Source organism: Somniosus microcephalus, chromosome 1 (assembly GCF_052327205.1).
Source record: "Somniosus microcephalus isolate GS21.2 chromosome 1, FLI_Smic_1.0, whole genome shotgun sequence".
Classification (NCBI taxonomy): domain Eukaryota; kingdom Metazoa; phylum Chordata; class Chondrichthyes; order Squaliformes; family Somniosidae; genus Somniosus; species Somniosus microcephalus.
This window is the reverse complement of record NC_140987.1, coordinates 66,017,968-66,037,064: the sequence shown is the minus strand read 5'-3', so window position 1 is coordinate 66,037,064 and position 19,097 is coordinate 66,017,968. Positions and strand designations below refer to the sequence as shown.

The window sequence follows — 19,097 nt, the reverse complement described above, 5'->3', positions numbered from 1 at the left end:
TTCTTTTGTTAATAAAAGCCTTTAGTTACTCTCTTAACTCTCAGTCTTTTATGAGTAATTGATAGCGCATCAGCGCTCAATTTTTACGCCAGCGGATTGTTTCAGGCAGCAGCTGGGGACATTTCTAATATCTCTCAATTTGCGGTGCATTGCTGCATCCGGCAAGTTACAGCTGCCCTCTACAAAAGGAGGCGCAAATTCATCACCTTCCCTCTGACCCTGGAGAAGCAGGGAGAGCGTGCACAGGGCTTCGTGGCTATTGCGGACTTCCCCATGGTGCAGGGGGCCATTGATTGTACACACGTGGCTTTGCGGGCGCCATTGCAGAATCCGGAGGAGTTCCGTAACCGAAAGGGCTTCCACTCCCTTAATGTGCAGCTGGTCTGTGATCACCGGCAGATGATCATGGCGGTGAACGCACAATTCCCTGGCAGCAGCCATGACGCCTTCATCCTGCGGCAGACCTCAGTGGCTGACCTTTTTGAGGCCCGGATCACCCATGAGGCTGGCTTCTGGGCGACAAGGGCTATCCTCTCTGCCCATGGCTCATGACCCCGCTCTGTTTGCCCACCACCCCGGCAGAAGAGCTTTACAACAGCAGCCATCAGGCCACCAGGAACATTGTGGAGCACACAATTGGTGTGCTGAAGCAGCGTTTCCGCTGTCTAGACCATTCGGGGGGTGCCCTACAGTACTCGCCGGAGCATGTAGCGCGCATCGTTGTTGTCTGCTGCATGCTCCACAACCTGGCCATTCGATGCACCCAGCCAATGCCAGCCAACCCTCAAGGTCCAGCAGAGCAGGCGGACGAGGAGGTGGAGGAGGAGGAGGAGGAGGAGGAGCATGCGGGCGAGGAGGATCAGGAGGAGGAGGAAGATGGGAGGGCTCCAGAACCTGGAAGGGCCGTTCGTCAGAGGCTCATAAGGACTCGGTTCTAGGCCCCTCGGACGGAATGGTGGCTGTGAATCGAACAGCGCCCTCCGGTTTGCTGTAAGCCTATGAAGGCATCGATGATTGTAAATAGTGTACAGCTCGATTGTAAATAAAAAGTTTTCTTTATTTTCAAACAAGTGCTTCCTTCCAGCATGACAACGTAATGGCAACAGAAATCATAACTAACAAACTAACAGATAACTGTGTGGCAACCCAGCGAAACTAACCAAACCATAACAAACAAACACAACAGGTGTGGACTGCCTTAAAACCGGAAAAAGAGACGTCCAAGCACCTCCCTCTACTGGTGGCCCCTTGATGGAGACCGACGACTCTTACGAGGTCGGCCCCTTCCCTCCCTGCAGCTCCTCCATAATTGTACCCCAGTGGCTGGGTCAAGGCTGGGGGACGCCTGCTGAGTGTCTGAAGGCGCTGAAGCCCCTGAGGGACGGCCTGGCCAACCTCTGGGCTTGGAGGTCCCGCAAGCAGGCTGCTCCAACTGGGCATGTCTGCTAGCAGTGTGCCGTGCAGGTGGTGGCAGCTGCTCTGCTGACGTGCCAGAGTTGGCATCAGGACTGGTCACATGTAGAGAGAGGACACCTGCACCGTGGCCAGCCGACACACTGGCACTCTGACGGTGCCGCACCGGATCATCCGCCGCTATCGACTGCTCCACAGATTCATGGCCTGTTGTGGTGCTGCAAGGGCCTGGGGTGATCCTGCCTGATGCAGCTACGGTGGCAGCAGTGAGTGTTCGCGTGGCCTCAATCTGCGTGTGGACGAGGCCAGCAAGTGACTGCGTGGCAGCAGTGAGGACCTGCGTGGCAGGTGCCAGTGCTTCGGAGAAGCCATGAACAGTCCTTTCCACTGCCTCGGACAAGCCCTGGACAGACCTTTCCATTGCTGCCCCGAAGCCCTGGACAGACCTTTCCATTGCTGCCCCGAAGCCCTGGACAGTCCTTTCCATTGCTGCCCCAAAGTCCACCACACTCTTTGCCAGAGTGTCGATGGACTCAAGCATCCTCCCCACTGCAGCCATAAGCTCAGTGTGCCTGAGCCGGGCCTGGGCGCTCATTTCCGCAAGGCTACGCACCTCCTCTGCACTCTGTGCAGCAGTCATGGTGGCCTGCCTCGCCCTCTGTGGAGACGGCCCCCGAGCGTCCCTACCCCCCGCGCGTTGCTACAGGCCGCTGGTCCCTGCAACTGGCTCCTCATCAGAGCAGCCCCCCCTCCCCTCAAGGGAACTACTATCCCCAGTCTCCACATGCGGTGGCTCCCCTGAGGCTGGCACGGATGGTCCGGCTTCCTCCTGGTCGTCGCCTCCGGAGGCACTTGCACTGGCAGCTTGAGGGGTCGGCTCCCGAGCTGGTGATGCAGCATCTGAAAGCAGGGAGGTTGAAGAGTGGCTTTAGCAAAAGGACAGTTTGGCAGCAAGGGATGCAACAGTGCGGCAATGCTATGACATGGCTCCACATTGAGAAAGCATGCTGGCGGGGGAAACAACTGAAAGGTGACAGCTGTAATAGTTGAGAAACTTACCATCGCTGTGGACATTGGGTCGGCAGCTGCAGTGGTGACAGAACCACTCAGACATCCTCCCACAATCTGGTGGACTCTCTCCTCGAGATCCGTCAGAGGCTCCACTTGAGGACGGCCTCCTCCGGTGCGAAGCTGCTCCTTTCGATTCCGTGCCAGCTTGGCCTGCAGGGCAAAGGAAGGGAAGTGATGTTACATGATGCCCTGAGTTATCATATCATGCCCCCCATGGTGGAAGAGCCCTTACATGATGCCCTGAGTAATGTTCTCATGCCCCCTGTTACGTCCGTGAATAATTGAGACATGGACTGCAGGAGTGGAACAAAATAAGTCTTTACTGGTGGCAGTCAATAGTGAAACTAAAAACACAGAGGCTCACTAGCGCCTTTTATACAGGGGTGGTCACTGCCAGTACTGCAGTCTGAGACCAGTTATTCTCTTAAAGGTACATACACAACAATTCCTCCCCTTTTAGATAAACAGTACATAACATTCATTTAACAACTAAATGATAACTAATTACAATCACAATTACTGCTGCTAGATACATTGGTTAAGTTTAAGCAATTATAAGTTCAGTCTTTGAGGAGGCTTCCTGATTCTGTCTGGATAACGCCTCTTTGGGGTATCAGGTTCTTCTGGCAATGTTGAGTCGGGATCAATGTCGTTGTTTGGTTCATCTGCTTCCAATATTACCGGTTCTGCGGTAGCTGCAATTGGAACGTCGATTTCATTACCAGGTGTATCAGATCGTGGTGTGGAGTTGACGTTTTCCAGTGACTCTAGAATCTGGTCAACATGGCGTCTTACAATGCTCTCCCCAACGTCCACGGTATACATGAGAGGTCCTTGTCGTGTACAAATCGTTCCTGGCTGCCATTTCTCAGTGCGGTAGTCCCGGGCCAAAACTGGTTGACCTATCTTAAAACTCCTGGTCGGCCTTTCATTCATATTCTGAAACTTCCTGTTCTCCACATCTCTTCGGACATTTGGCTTAACAAATCCAAGCGGCATCGTAGTCTTCGATTGAAGAACATCATGGCTGGAGTTTGGTTGGTAACCGCATGTGTCGCATTCCGGTAGGCAAACAAGAAGTTGTCCACCTTGTGTTGTAGGGGTATATCTTCATTACACATTGACTTGATAGCCTTCTTGAATGCTTGGACAAACCTCTCGGCCAATCCATTAGTGGCTGGATGATATGGGGCAGATGTGTAATGCTTAACACCATTGTTCTTTAAGAACCTCCAAAACTCTTCAGACACAAACTGTGGTCCATTGTCAGAGCAAATCTGTTCAGGCAGCCCATTCCTGGCGAATATGGTTCGTAAAACTGTGATAGTTTTTTCCGTGGTGGTTGAGGGCATTTTTATTACCTCTGGCCACTTTGAATGTGCATCCACCGCAATTAAAAACATCGAGTCCATGAAGGGACCAGCAAAATCAATGTGCACCCTTTGCCATGGAGATGCGGGCCACTCCCATGGATGCAGAGGAGCTTGTGGTGGGGTGTTTTGGACCTTCTGGCATCCTGCACAGCTCTTGGTCATCTCTTCGATTTCTCTATCGATTCCCGGCCACCGCACAAACGCTCTGGCTAAGTTCTTCATTTTTACCCCACCCAGATGACCCTCATGAAGCTCATTGAGCATTCTATCCGTCAACTTAGGTGGAATTACTACTCTGGATCCACACATCAAGGTTCCTCTGCACACTGACAACTGTTCTCTTCTCGGCGAGAATGCTGGCAGCAGTGGTTCGCCATGTGCTGGCCATCCCTTCACCATTAAATCATAGACCCGTGATAGTGTCGGGTCATTACGTGTTTCCTTTTCTATGTTTGCATTCGTCACAGGGAGACATTCGACTATGGTCGAGTGGAATAACTCCATTGGATCCACTGCAAGGTCTTCTTCTTCCACCGTCGGCAACGGTAGACGTGACAATCCATCAGCATTTCCATGCTGTTTAGTTCCTTTGTACTCGATGTCATATTGGTGTGCCCCTAGGAAAAGGGACCATCTCTGCAGCCGTTGTGCTGTCATTATCGGTACGCCCTTCTGAGGGTTGAAAATGGAGACAAGAGGTTGATGATCAGTTAGTAGAGTAAATTTTTGACCGTGCAGGTAGTGATTGAACTTATTCACCCCCCACACTAGGCTGAGGGCCTCTTTGTCAATCTGGGCGTAGTTACGCTCGGCAGAAGTTAACGAGCGTGACGCAAAAGCTATCGGCCTCTCTAAACCATCAAGGAATTTATGTGACAGTACCGCCCCAATGCCGTAGGGAGACGCATCACACGCCAGCCTGATTGGCAGTGCTGGGTTGTAGTGAGCCAATACTTCCCTTGAAGTGATTAAGTCCTTACTCTTCTGAAAAGCACACTGACAATCATCGCTCCATTTCCATGCTACCCCCGTTCGTAGCAGGGCGTTCAGTGGGTGCAGAATTGTCGACAAATTCGGCAAAAACTTATGACAGTAATTCACCAATCCGAGGAATGACCTCAGTTGCGACACATTTTCAGGCGCTGAGGCCTTAACAACCACTTCAATTTTGTCAGGGGACTTATGTAACCCCTCTTCATCAATCACATGGCCACAATACGATATCTGTTTCTTAAAAAACTCGCACTTGGGGCGGTTGGCTCGCAGCCCATGTTCCCGTAGTCTAGTGAGCACCTGTTCTAGGTTGTTAAGGTGTTCACTGTCATCTTCACCTGTCACAAGGATGTCGTCCAAGTAACACTGAGTCCCCGGAATCCCTTGCAGGACTTGTTCCATCGCTCTTTGCCATATCGCCAGAGCCGATGCTACTCCGAATACCAATCGATGATACTGGTAAAGACCTTTGTGAGTGTTTATCGTGAGATACTTCCAAGAGGACTCTTCAACCTCCATCTGCAAATATGCTCGTGCTAGGTCAATTTTTGTAAAACGCTTCCCTCCAGACAGTGAGGCGAAGATGTCTTCTATCCTTGGAAGAGGATATTGTACTGTGTGAAGGACAGGGTTCACCATCACCTTGAAATCCCCACAGATGCGAATCTTCCTTGGCTCCCCGGACTTATTGCTTAACGTTTTCTTCATGACAGGAACGATGGGTGTCGCCCACTCGCTCCAGTCGACCTTAGACAACACGCCCACCTTCTCCAGATTCTCCAGCTCTGCCTCGACGGCTGGGCGAATTGCATATGGTTCCGGTCTTGCTTTGAAAAACTTGGGAACTGCATTCTCTTCTATTTTTATCGAGGCGGTTACGCCTTTAAGCGTGCCCAGTTCTTGTTGAAATACCTCTTTGGCGTTAGCTAAGATTGTTGACAATCGTCCAGGAGTGACGTCTTCATCTTTTTCACCGTCCACCGTCATTGCATGAATGGAGTGCCAATCTAAGTTTATCTTCCTGATCCATTCCTGTCCCAATAACGGTGGTCCACCATTTGGCAGTATGTAGAGATACAATTTCCGTATTTTCTTGCCGTTGTATTCGACAGGCACCCTTATTTTTCCCCTGGGGTATACTTTTTGCCCCGTATACATCGTCAAGACGATGGATGTCTCTCTCAAGGGTATGTGTGAAAATAGCCGCTCGTAGTCTCGTCGATTCATGACGGTTAGCGCTGATCCTGTATCCAATTCCATTTTAATTTGGGACCCTGCTATCGTGAGGGTGACCCAAATGGTTCGGTGATCCTCTTTTGCGATTACATTGTGAAGTTTGAGACAGCTTAGTCTCCTGTTTTCGAATTCACTATCGCCCATCTGGTCTTCGGAACTACTGTCCGTCATCTTTTGTACTTTCTTGTACGGTTCCTTAGTAGCCTTTTTGTTGTCGCTGGTCTTCTTCCCAGACCTGCAAACTCGTGCAATGTGTCCCAGCTTCCCGCATTGCCTGCATATTTTGTCTTTGGACGAGCAGTCCTTCTGGTCATGGTTAGTTCTGCCGCAGCGATAACATTTTGCAAATCCCCGTGTCATTTCGTGGGTGCCGTATCCCTGTGGTTTTTGTTGAATTTCTGCAGCTCCCCTGGCTGCTGCTTCATACGATACTGCCACGCTGAAAGCCTTATCTAGCGTCAGCTCTTTCTCTGCAAGTAACTTCTTCTGTGTTCCTTCACTCAGGAGTCCACAGACAAATTTGTCCCGTAGGGTATCTGCCAGTCCTGCTCCGAACTGGCAGTGCTTTGATAGCTTGCATAGTTCCGTAAGATACTCAGCATTGCTCTCATCTTTGTGCTGAGTTCTCCTGTGGAATTTAAATCTTTCTGCTATCAACAGCGGTGCAGGGTTTAGGTGTTCCTGTAGGACAGCAATAATTTCGTTAAAACTCTTCGCCTTCGGTTTGGCTGGAGTAATCAGGTCCTGCAATAGGCCGTACGTTCTAGCACCCATTAAGTTTAGCAATATCGATGCCTCTTTCTCCTCCGCTATTTCGTTTGCCTTGAAATATACCTCGACTCTTTCCACATACGTGGTCCAGTCCTCTATTGTATTATCAAAAGCAGTGATACAGCCAGTCTTCGGCATCTTGCAAATCTAAAATGGCGCCTCCCGCGCTTTGCCTTCTTCCCCGATTTAACAAAATGGCATCTCCCGCGCTTTGCCTTCTTCCCCGCTGTTGTTAACGCTGCTTTCCACGGTTTCTTGCGCGTTTAATATTTTTTTTTATTATTTTCCCGTCGTGGAGCGGACCCTCTGGGACACTTCCCTCCCTCTTCTTAGGTCCGAACGCTGCCCGGCTTCGAAGCACCGGCCGCGCCCTGTGTGCTCCACCCTCTCTCTCTTTGCTTCCCGACTCGCTGCCCGGCCCTGTTACAGAGCCACCTGATCGAGCTCTAGCCCGCCGCAGCCCAGGAAGGATCAGTGCACTACCTGCCACCAGCCCGATTAGCTGGGAAACCACAGACCGGGGAACCAAGCCTGGCTCTTGACAGTCTCTCCTGCAAGTTTTCAATCCGACGATTTGGAGGGCGGTTGTCCACGGTTGACGCCCATTTCTCGAGTTTCTTTGGATTCTATTTTTTTTCTTTCTTCTGGCTTTGACCTTCAAAAACGTCGTCTGAGGTGCTGCCGAGTCATAGAGTCATAGAGTTATACAGCATGGATAGAGGCCCTTCGGCCCATCGTGTCCGCGCCGGCCATCACGCCCTGTCTAATCTAATCCCATATTCCAGCATTTGGTCCATAGCCTTGTATGCTATGGCATTTCAAGTGCTCATCCAAATGCTTCTTGAATGTTGTGAGGGTTCCAGCCTCCACAACCCTTTCAGGCAGTGAGTTTCAGACTCCAACCACCCTCTGGGTGAAAAAGTTCTTTCTCAAATCCCCTCTAAACCTCCCGCCCTTTACCTTGAATCTATGCCCCCTAGTTATTGACCCTTCTACTAAGGGAAAAAGCTCCTTAGTATCCATCCTATCTATGCCCCTCATAATGTTGTACACCTCAATCATGTCCCCCCTCAGCCTCCTCTGCTCCAAGGAAAACAAACCCAATCTGCCCAGTCTCTCTTCATAGCTGAAGCGTTCCAGCCCTGGTAGCATCCTGGTGAATCTCCTCTGCACCCTCTCCAAAGCCTTCACATCCTTCCTGTAGTGTGGCGACCAGAACTGCACACAGTATTCCAGCTGTGGCCTAACCAGTGTTTTATACAGCTCCATCATAACCTCCTTGCTCTTATATTCTATGCCTCGGCTAATGAAGGCAAGTATCCCATATGCCTTTTTTACCACCTTATCCACCTGTTCTGCCGCCTTCAGGGATCTGTGTACTTGCACACCCAGATCCCTCTGACCCTCCGTCTTGCCTAGGGTCTTACCATTCATTGTGTATTCCCTTGCCTTGTTAGTCCCCCCAAAGTGCATCACCTCGCACTTTTCCGGGTTAAATTCCATTTGCCACTGTTCCGCCCATCTGACCAACCCATCTATATCGTCCTGCAGACTGAGACTACCCTCCTCGCTATTTACCACCCTACCAATTTTTGTATCATCCGCGAACTTACTGATCATACCTTTTACATTCATATCCAAGTCATTAATGTAGACCACAAACAGCAAGGGACCCAGCACCGATCCCTGTGGTACCCCACTGGCCACAGGCTTCCAGTCACAAAAACAACCTTCGACCATCACCCTCTGCCTTCTGCCACTAAGCCAGTTTTGTATCCAACGTGCCAAGGCACCCTGGATTCCATGGGCTCTTACCTTCTTGACCAGTCTCCTGTGCGGGACTTTATCGAAGGCCTTACTGAAATCCATGTATACCACATCCACTGCGTTACCCTCATCCACACACCTAGTCACCCCCTCAAAAAATTCAATCAAATTAGTCAGACATGATCTTCCCTTGACAAAGCCATGTTGACTATCCCTGATTAATCCTTGCCTCTCCAAGTGGAGACTAATTTTGTCCCTCAGAATTTTTTCCAATAATATTCCCACCACTGATGTTAGGCTCACTGGCCTGTAGTTCCCCGGTTTTTCCCTACTCCCCTTCTTGAATAATGGAACTACATTAGCGGTTCTCCAGTCCTCTGGCACATCCCCTGTGGCCAGAGAGGTTCTGAATATGTGTGTTAGAGCCCCCGCAATCTCTTCCTTTGCCTCACCCAGCAGCCTGGGATACATTTCGTCCGGGCCTGGGGATTTATCCATTTTTAGGCCTGCTAAAACCGCCAATACCTCCTCCCTCTCGATGTTAATATGTTCGAGCATATCACAGTCCCCCCCACCCTATTTCTATGTCTACATCGTCCTCCTCCATAGTGAAAACAGATGCAAAAAATTCATTTAGAACCCCTCCTACATCTTCCGGCTCCACACACAGATTTCCACTTTTGTCCCTAATGGGCCCTATTTTTTCCCTAGTTATCCTCTTACCCTTAATATACTTATAAAACATCTTAGGATTTTCCTTTATTTTGCTCACCAGTGTTATTTCATGGCCCCTCCTTGATCTCCTAATTTCTTTTTTAAGTATCCCCCTGCACTTTTTGTACTCCTCTAGGGCTTCCTCCGTCTTTAGCCTTTTGTATCTGCCAAAAGCCCTCCTTTTTTTCCTAATCCATTCTCGTATATCCCCTGACATCCAAGGTTCCCTGTGGTTTTTGGAACCACCCTTGACCTTTACGGGAACATGTTGCCATTGTATGATCTCAGTCCCCCTTCTGAAAGCCTCCCATTGCTCCGATGCGGATTTTCCTACAAGTAGCTGATCCCAGTCCATTTTGGCCAGATCCTGCCTTATCCTATTAAAATCGGCCTTCCCCCAATTTAGAACCTTTATTTCCGGCCCATCCCTGTCCTTTTCCATGACCACCTTAAATCTCACCATATTATGGTCACTGTCACCAAAGTGCTCACCTACTAGCACTTCTTCCACTTGGCCGGCCACATTCCCTAGAATTAGGTCCAGTACCGCCCCCTCTCTTGTAGGGCCTTCTACATGCTGGCTCAAAAAGCTCTCCTGGATGCACTTTAAGAATTCTACCCCCTCTGTGCCTTTCACACTCTGACTATCCCAGTTAATATTGGGGAAGTTGAAATCCCCCATTACTATTACCCTATTATTTGCACATTTCTCTGAGATTTGCCTACATATCTGTTCCTCTATCTCCCCCTGACTGTTTGGAGGCCTATAGTACACTCCCAGCAAAGTGCTTGCCCCCTTTTTGTTTTTAAGCTCCACCCATATGGCCTCATTAGAGGAACTTGCTAATATGTCATCCCTCCTTACTGCAGTAATTGACTCCTTAATTAATATTGCGACACCCCCTCCTCTTATACCCCCCCCTCTGTCTCGCCTGAAGATTCTGTACCCCGGAATATTGAGCTGCCAGTCTTGCCCCTCCCTCAACCATGTCTCCGTGATAGCAACAATATCATACTCCCATGTGTTTATCAACACCTTCAGTTCATCCACCTTATTTGCAAGACTCCTTGCATTAAAATAGATGCCATCCAGCCTTGCCCTTGTATATTTGCCCTGTCTACCAAGCTGACTTGTTTATTTCTCTATAATTGGCAGCACATCACCCCCTATTTCAGCTCCCCTCTGTAGCCCATCCCCCTGCCAAGTTAGTTTAAACCCCCCCCAACAGTGCTAGCAAACCTCCCCGCAAGGATATTTGTCCCGCTCTGGTTCAGGTGCAACCCGTCCGACTTGTACAAGTCCCACCTTTCCCAGAAGCAGGCCCAGTGATCCAGGAAAGTAAAACCCTCCCCCCTACACCAACTCTTTAGCCACACATTCATCTGCTCTATCCTCCTATTCCTATACTCACTAGCACGTGGCACTGGAAGTAATCCAGAGATTACAACCTTCGAGGTCCTGCTCTTTAATCTGTTACCTAGCTCCCTAAATTCTTGATGCAGGACCTCATCCCCCTTCCTACCTATGTCGTTGGTCCCAATGTGGACCACGACCTCTGCCTGCTCACCCTCCCCCTTAAGAATGCCCTGTAGCCGCTCAGTGACATCCATGACCCTGGCCCCAGGGAGGCAACAAACCATCCTGGAGTCACGTTTGCGGCCACAGAAACGCCTATCTGTTCCCCTTACGATAGAATCCCCTACCACTATTGCTCTCCCACTCTTTTTCCTCCCTTTCTGAGCAGCAGAAGCGTCCCTGGTGCCAGGAAGCTGGCTGCTGCTGCCTTCCCCTGGTGAGTCATCCCCCTCAACAGTATCCAACTTGGTATACCTGTTTGAAAGGGGGATGTCCGCAGGGGGCCCCTGCACTTCCTGCCTGCCTCTGTTGCTCCGCCTGATGGTCACCCAGTTTCTTTCTGCCTGTGCAGCCCTACCCTGCGGCGTGAACAACTCGCTAAACGTGCTATCCACGACCCTCTCAGCATCGCGCATGCTCCAAAACTCATCCACCCGCAGCTCGAGCGCCGCAATGCGGTCTACAAGTAGCTGCAGCTGGATGCATTTCCCGCACACATGGTCGCCAGGGACACTGGCAGCGTCCCTGACTTCCCACATGGAGCAAGAGGAGCAGAACACGGGTCTGAGCTCTCCTGCCATGACTTACTCCTTTAATTAATCTAAAAATTTATTCAATACCCCAGTTACAGGTATACTCTAGGGCGCTTTATTGACCAACTGTCCTCACTACAACACAGAGACCCTAGAAATTTAACACCACAGAATTCAAGCTTGTAATGAAAAGAGAGAAATACTCACCAACCAATCACTTACCTGCTCCCTGGTGACGTCACACCCCGATTACTTTTTACCTCTCTGCAACTTCTGAGCTCGCAGACTGGAGTTTGGTATGTCTCTCCTGGCCCCGCTGCCACCTTAAGTACCTCGCCGCCGAGTCTCCCACAGGTCCCGCCTCTCTCGCTGCCTGCCGCCGCTGCTCTGAGGCCTCTCCTGGCCCCGCTGCCGCCTTTTGTACCTCGCCGCCGCCGAGTCTCCCACAGGTCCCGCCTCTCTCGCTGCCTGCCGCCGCTGCTCTGAGGCCTCTCCTGGCCCGCGGCCGCCTTTTGTACCTCGCCGCCGCCGAGTCTCCCACAGGTCCCGCCTCTCTCACTGCCTGCCGCCGCTGCTCTGAGGCCTCTCCTGGCCCCGCTGCCGCCTTTTGTACCTCGCCGCCGCCGAGTCTCCCACAGGTCCCGCCTCTCTCGCTGCCTGCCGCCGCTGCTCTGAGGCCTCTCCTGGCCCCGCTGCCGCCTTTTGTACCTCGCCGCCGCCGCCGAGTCTCCCACAGGTCCCGCCTCTCTCACTGCCTGCCGCCGCTGCTCTGAGGCCTCTCCTGGCCCCGCTGCCGCCTTTTGTACCTCGCCGCCGCCGAGTCTCCCACAGGTCCCGCCTCTCTCGCTGCCTGCCGCCGCTGCTCTGAGGCCTCTCCTGGCCCCGCTGCCGCCTTTTGTACCTCGCCGCCGCCGCCGAGTCTCCCACAGGTCCCGCCTCTCTCGCTGCCTGCCGCCGCTGCTCTGAGGCCTCTCCTGGCCCCGCCGCCGCTTTTGTACCTCGCCGCCGCCGCCGAGTCTCCCACAGGTCCCGCCTCTCTCGCTGCCTGCCGCCGCTGCTCTGAGTTGCAGGTAAGTTTGTTTCTTACTTGTCGCCAGTATTACGTCTGTGAATAATTGAGACACGGACTGCAGGAGTGGAACAAAATAAGTCTTTACTGGTGGAAGTCAATAGTGAAACTAAAAACACAGAGGCTCACTAGCGCCTTTTATACAGGGGTGGTCACTGTCGGTACTGCAGTCTGAGACCAGTTATTCTCTTAAAGGTACATACACAACACCCCCCATGGTGGAAGAGCCCTTACATGATGTCCTGAGTCAAATGTGGATGTGTGTGACCAGAAAGGGCCATGGGTGCTTGCTGACAGATGGCCATTGGGGTATCACGCACCCTGTAGCCATAAAGTCAGGTGCTCATGGAGGGATGCATAAGTTTACATTAACTCCACTCACCCTGACGACCCGAGTGAGGTCGTTGAATTTCTTCCGGCACTGGACAGGGCTCCTGGTCGCCATGCTGCTGGAGTTGACCCTCAGAGAAACATCCCTCCAAGCTCGTCGGTAGTCCTTATGATTAGGCCTCCTGCCATTGTCTGGGTATAGGACATCTCGCCGGCGCTCCACTGCGGACACCAATTCCTCAGAGACTCAGTGCTGAAGTGCTCTGCTCTCTGCCTCACCCTCTCCATAGGATCCAAGGTTGTTGCGCCAGAGAAGGGCCTGCGCCGATTTGCAGGCCTACAAGGCGCAGAGTGTGGATGCTCGAGCTGCCTGACCCAACCCTTTACGAGCTGGCCGGCGCCGGGAAGTCTCGTGGTCATCGGTATTTGAGAGCACCTGCGCTGCGCCCGCCCGCCCCGATATTGAGTAGCGCCGGCATGTTAGTGCCTTAGGTGCCCCGTGTAACGCCTGATTTCGTGCCTCAATCACCTTTGGGGCGCTGCAACCCAATATCGCACGAGGTGTCGATAAGTTGCACCTGGCTATAAAACTTGCGCTCCGCCAATTCTAACGCCCCAAGCGGGGCTATACCCAATTTCTAGGCCTATGACTCTATGGGCTGGATTTTCTCAATGGGGAACTTTTGGAGGCGGGACTCCCACTTGTCGGGTTTTAGTCCCGCCTCCATCGACTTGTGGCCAACCCATTGACCTTGTTAAGCTCGCCCAGCAGGCTTGGCTTAGGCCAATTAAGGGAAAGCCGGCTACAGGTGATGTCAATGAGTGACGTTTCATCTGTCAAGTGCTTTTGACAGATGAAATGTCAGCGTTTGACGGCTCTGTGAAGATGTCAAACGCTGACAGTCTGTCCTCTAAGCTGAGTCCTTCCACTCAGACTCAGTTAGCGAGCTCTCCTGAGCAGAAAGCAGAGGCTGCAACTTTTGACAGTCCAGCGGCCATTCTGCTTTCTGTGCCAGTGAGCTCAGGGACTCCCGAGACCTGAAGGAAGAAGTAAAGGTAAGTAAAACTTATTAAAACACTTTACACTCACCTCACACACTTACCTCTCTACACCTGCACTCGTCACTCACCTGCACACTGGACATCTCGGCCTCTCCGACCCCTGTAGACCGATGGCCCACCTCGCTGACTCTTGCGAGGTTCGGAGCTGTTGGGAAGCCCAAACTTCAGGGCTGAAAATAGGGATTCTCCAAAAAGCTGCCTGTTCACTACCTGTTAACAGGCAGCTAATTGGCACTATTCCCCTTCCCGCCTCGGGGAGGCGGCTCCCAGCGCGGGTCGGATACCCGTCTCCTGGGAAGATGGCACGGAGGCGGGTTGGGTACCCGCCCCCAGATTCTGCCATTTTCCCGGCAGTCCTGCCTCCTTACCTGCCTCCCCAGGGCTGGCAAAATCGCCCCATGTACTTTAATGGCTCCCCTTTGCACTAATGGCTCCCCCTGGCACTATTTGTTCCCTTTGGCACTAATGGTTTTGCTAGGCATTATAACTGAACCAGGCGGCTGCTGAAGGATTGACAGCTTTCCAGTTTTTGTTGGAATGCGTGGAGACAAAAGCCGGTGGGAAACAGCACTCTGAGGTTTTCCATAACCGTTCATCACCAATGAAAATTCTTTACAACCCAGTTCCCCTCAGCTGTGGCAGAAATCCTGGCCGCAGTTGGCATGAGCCATTGGAACCAAACAAATAAACATCCCTTTGTGCAGTGACACAAATACTTTACCACTGAGCCTGTGTTCCCAGCCTTCTCTGTTCACTGCAGCAGGCACTATTCTGGTCTAAACACTGACATTTCTGGAGGGCTGCTCAGCTGGCGAAAGAGTGGTGGGGCAGACCTTAAGTCCACTCAAGCGGATCCCCAGTCTGCCCAAGCATAAGACCCTAACCCCGTCCCAAATCCCGGGGGCGGGGGGGGGGGGGCGGGCACAATCGTTTCCACGGACAGGGTGGGCGACCAATCAGTGGCTGAGAGGGGTTGGGGCCATTCATCAGGCCGCAGTGGAGCTCACGCCGGCTGTCAGTTGGCAACTGTTCCACTAAGGGTGTAATGGACGAAATTCTTGGCATAGCAAGGAACTCTCCCAGCTGCATCCTGATGTGGTAAGGGGGTGAAGGAGTGGCTTCCCTTGCTGGAGAAATAGTCGCATTGAAAAAACAGGATGGAATCTTGATGGAATTGGGTTCCACCCCAAATTGTGGTCCATGGTGGTTGATCCGTCTGCCTGTTGATCCAAGCTGGGACTTTGGGCCCATTTTATATAATATGGCTATGCCAAGAATTTCGCCCATTACACCATCAGTTTATATAATAACCCAACTGATGAGTAAGTCTGTTTAACACCAGTCTAACTCACTGATTCCTGCCCCGAACAAAATCCAGGGGCCTGAAAGTATTTCTGTGGGTTAGTGGTCTGTGAGCAGTATGTATTGCTGTTACTGATCCAGAATGTCTGATGTCATTTCTACTTCTTTCCCTCTGCTGTCAGAGCCAAGATTTTAACTTTTGTTCCGTGTTTATTTGAGGTTTCGTAATCCTTGTTTCATTTCTCCTTTCCTTATTCCCCTTTAACCGGATACCAACTGCGGCAGAAAAGGGAATCAAGGTCTCAAATCTTTGCCCGTGCTGCCCTGAATTGGTAACATGGCACAAGAGAGTAGCTGCCGATGAACCTCTCCGGATGTTTCTGAACAATATAGCTGAGGTCATGACCTCCCCATTATAGAGGGTGCTAAGCACAGGCCTACGTCCTACCACTCTATGTTACTGAGCTTGCTGGAGCAGCCGTTTTCCAACTGTCTGACGGCAGTGAAACAGAATAGCAGACGCTGCGTATAACGGGCGGCCGATCCAATACTGCTCATTTTCGCCACCGCTCAAGACGAATTTCTAGGCCTCTGTGTGCATAAATATGTCCTATTTGAGGATTTTGTATATAAGGGAGCAGGTACCTCTTTAACCCCAACTGACACTATGTAAACGCATGTGGGGTTAAACAAGCCTCACTGCCGTTGTCTATCCAATTAATGCAGCCACGATACTGATAATCAATTTATAAAATCTTCCTAAACAATTACAGATATTTATCTTCAATTAATTAGCTCTCTCTAAATTAGTTCGAAAGCTCTCAACAATCTGTCGTGCCTCATTACCGGTCTCCTTGTTTGTTCAGCAAAGTCCTCAGTTAATGCTCAGAATATTACAAGGATCTGCAAATTAATTTGATTTCGTGTCGCCCCTTCCAGCTGGATAGCAGAGGAATGGGAACACTGCACAAAATCCTGTGGAAGTTCGGGACACCAGATCCGCACTGTTCGCTGCTTGCAGCTGCTGGCCGATGGAAGGAACCGCTCAGTGCACAGTAAATACTGCACCGGGGAACGCCTGGAGAGCCGCCGAGCTTGTAATCGAAAGCCCTGCCCGGCACAGTGGAAGGCAGGACCATGGTTAGAGGTCAGTGTGCAGGCAGGCTTCACATCAATGCAACAATCGTTCTTTTTTAAATCAGCAGGCTTTATTGCGCGTCGCAGGCCATCCCATTGGTTTTGTTAGGAAGTTGCATCTCATGTTTGTGCGAGAATGGTAATTAAAATCATAGAATCATAAAATGGTTACAGCACAGAAGGAGGTCATTCGGCCCGTTGAACCCGTGCTGGCTCTGTGCAAGAGCACTTCAACTAGTCCCACTCCCCCGCCCTTTCCCCGTAATCCTGCAATTTTTTTTCCTTCAGGCACTTATCCAATTCCATTTTGAAAGCCACGATTGAGTCTGCCTCCACCACCCTTTCAGGCAGTGCATTCCAGATCCTAACCACTCGCTGCGTAAAAAAGATTTTCCTCATGTTGCCTTTGGTTCTTCTGCCAATCACCTTAAATCTGTGTCCTCTGGTTCTCGACTTTTCCGCCAATGGGAACAGTTTCTCTCTATCTACTCTGTCTAGACCCCTCACAATTTTGAACAACTCATGAAGACACCCTCCATGCAGTAAACAATTAAGTGTTGTTCAGTAAGAAATAACAATGGCTTTGCATTTTCTCAGGCAGTACAGGCGCTGTATGAAAAAGAGAGTGAGGAGCCTTCCCACAAATAATAATTACAACAGGAGAAAAGGAGAGAAAGACAATGGGCTAAAAATTCATGTACTTACTGCCACTCCGTAGCGCCATGAAATGGCGATAAAATGGCGGCCGCCGCTCTTTCGCCAGCTGGTGGTAGGTCCCACAGCGGCCGCCATATTGTTCTCCCTCTTTGCGCTGCTGGTAACTGGCAGCACACTTGAAAAAAATAGCGGCGTGGTGACGTCAATTGGCCGTGCAACGCCAACTTAACATCACCAACGCTGAATACGTCGCTGGGTCCTAAGCATGCCAGGTTAACCTGGTGTGCAAGCAGGCTGACAGTGGTGATGTCCACAGCTCTTAAAGGGACACACACACATCATTCAAGTAAGTTTGAATTTAAGGCTTTGGACTGTTTTTTTTTAATTTTATTGAAGTGGTGGCTTGCTGCAATAGATGTGAAAAGATTTTTAAGTGTGTAGGGAGTGCTGTTAGACACTTGCAAGGGCTCAGATGGTAAATGAAGGCCTTGGAGAAGACAGAACATGCTGCGAATACTCAGCAGGTCACGCAACATCCGTGGAGAGAAAAACAGAGTTCATGTCTCAGGTCGACATGCTGCCTGACCAACTGAGTATTTCCAGCATTTTATGCTGTCATTTCACATTTACAGCATCCGCTTGCAGAGGGAAGAGGAAGACACAGAAGAAGAAGATGCAGAAGAGGAGGAAGCTGAAGAGGAGGAACATGACGGATATGTGGCCAGAATATCCGGAATGGATTCATCCACCTGCAGTCCCACTGGCTGGGCAGGCTGCCTCTTCTTGTTGACCCATTGACTGGACAGGCAGCATTTCTTGGGTGTGTGAAATGAGGAAGGCACAAGGGTGGAGTTGTGGTGAGGGGAGGGCAGAAAAGCAAGAGGTGCATGCCAGAAGGAGGATAACGCACGAGGATACCAGCATCTTGTATCCTATCAGCCTCGCTGCTGGCCAAGGGCTCAACCATGCCCCTGCCAAGAATGGCCTGCACCGTCTCCTCCAAGGGGATGAGGTGAGGCTAGGAATGGGAGATATTCCTCATCATTGGTGCAGATTGTTGGTAGGTGAGTGATTGGGGGTCGTGCATTGAGCAGTATGTGAGGCTAGTGGTCTAGTTGGTAGGAGACGGCTTTTGAAGACGCATTCAATGACCTTGACCAGTGGTCTGAGGTTATGAAGCTTCTTTGGGCAGTGGAGCCAGTTGGAGGGGGAGACACTACTGGCAGTGATGGCCTTAGTGATGTACTCGCACATCGTTCTTTCTGGAGGGCCTCCTGGCCCCTGTGGGTAGACGGCCGCTCTTGCAGTGTTGACCCCCTGCACAAAGCTGGAGTGCTGTGTGTGAGACCCTCAGTGCCCCTTCCCTGTCTTGTTGAACCATTTGTGTTGGTGCTGAGGCAGTTTTCCCATTTGTTGAGGTTAGGAAGGTAATTCAGCTTTAACAGCTGAATATTCACATTTGGAACTTCTTTTAAATGTTGAATATTTCTTAAAAGGCAGAAAGGACTGAAAAATGTATTGATTCACTGCATTTTATTTGGTTTTGCTTCAGTGTGCATGGCCCCTTTAATTCTCAGACCTCTTCATTGCCCACAATTCCTCACAGAGGGTGCGGGAAGCTGCAACGCTTGGACAGGAACTTCGCCACCAGGATAGCATTGCACGGAACGTGAACACTGCACCACCTATCTCCGTGCACCCCCCCCCCCCCACCCCCCTGCCGACCAATTTCACTCGCTTAGCATTGCGGTGATTTCCAGCAACCGTTAACCGTAGTTGCCAGTGACACCGGCAACTTTGTTGGCGAACACAAATTTTTCCCCCTTGCGTTTAGATAGCGCCATTCACATCCTCAATATGCCCCAAAGTGCTTCATGGGCAATGAACGGGGTACATTACTGGTGGGCACAGGTCTGTTACTGTATAACACTGGGATACAGTACTGGTGGGTACAGGTCTGTCACAGTATTACACTAGGATACAGTACTGGTGGGTACAGGTCTGTTACTGTATAACACTGGGATACAGTACTGGTGGGTACAGGTCTGTCACAGTATTACACTGGGATACAGTACTGGTGGGTACAGGTCTGT

The 19,097-nt window shown here is 50.9% G+C and overlaps 1 protein-coding gene across 1 annotated transcript in view; it reads left to right on the top strand.

The window, feature by feature from the left end:
* LOC147124146 (A disintegrin and metalloproteinase with thrombospondin motifs 3-like) overlaps nt 1–19,097 on the top strand; it is a 235,769-nt gene that overhangs the window by 198,372 nt on the left and 18,300 nt on the right. Inside the window, exon 17 of the mRNA XM_086002840.1 lies at nt 16,150–16,357. Within this exon, the coding sequence (XP_085858966.1) occupies nt 16,150–16,357 (208 nt within the window). The remainder of the gene's footprint in view (nt 1–16,149; nt 16,358–19,097) is intronic.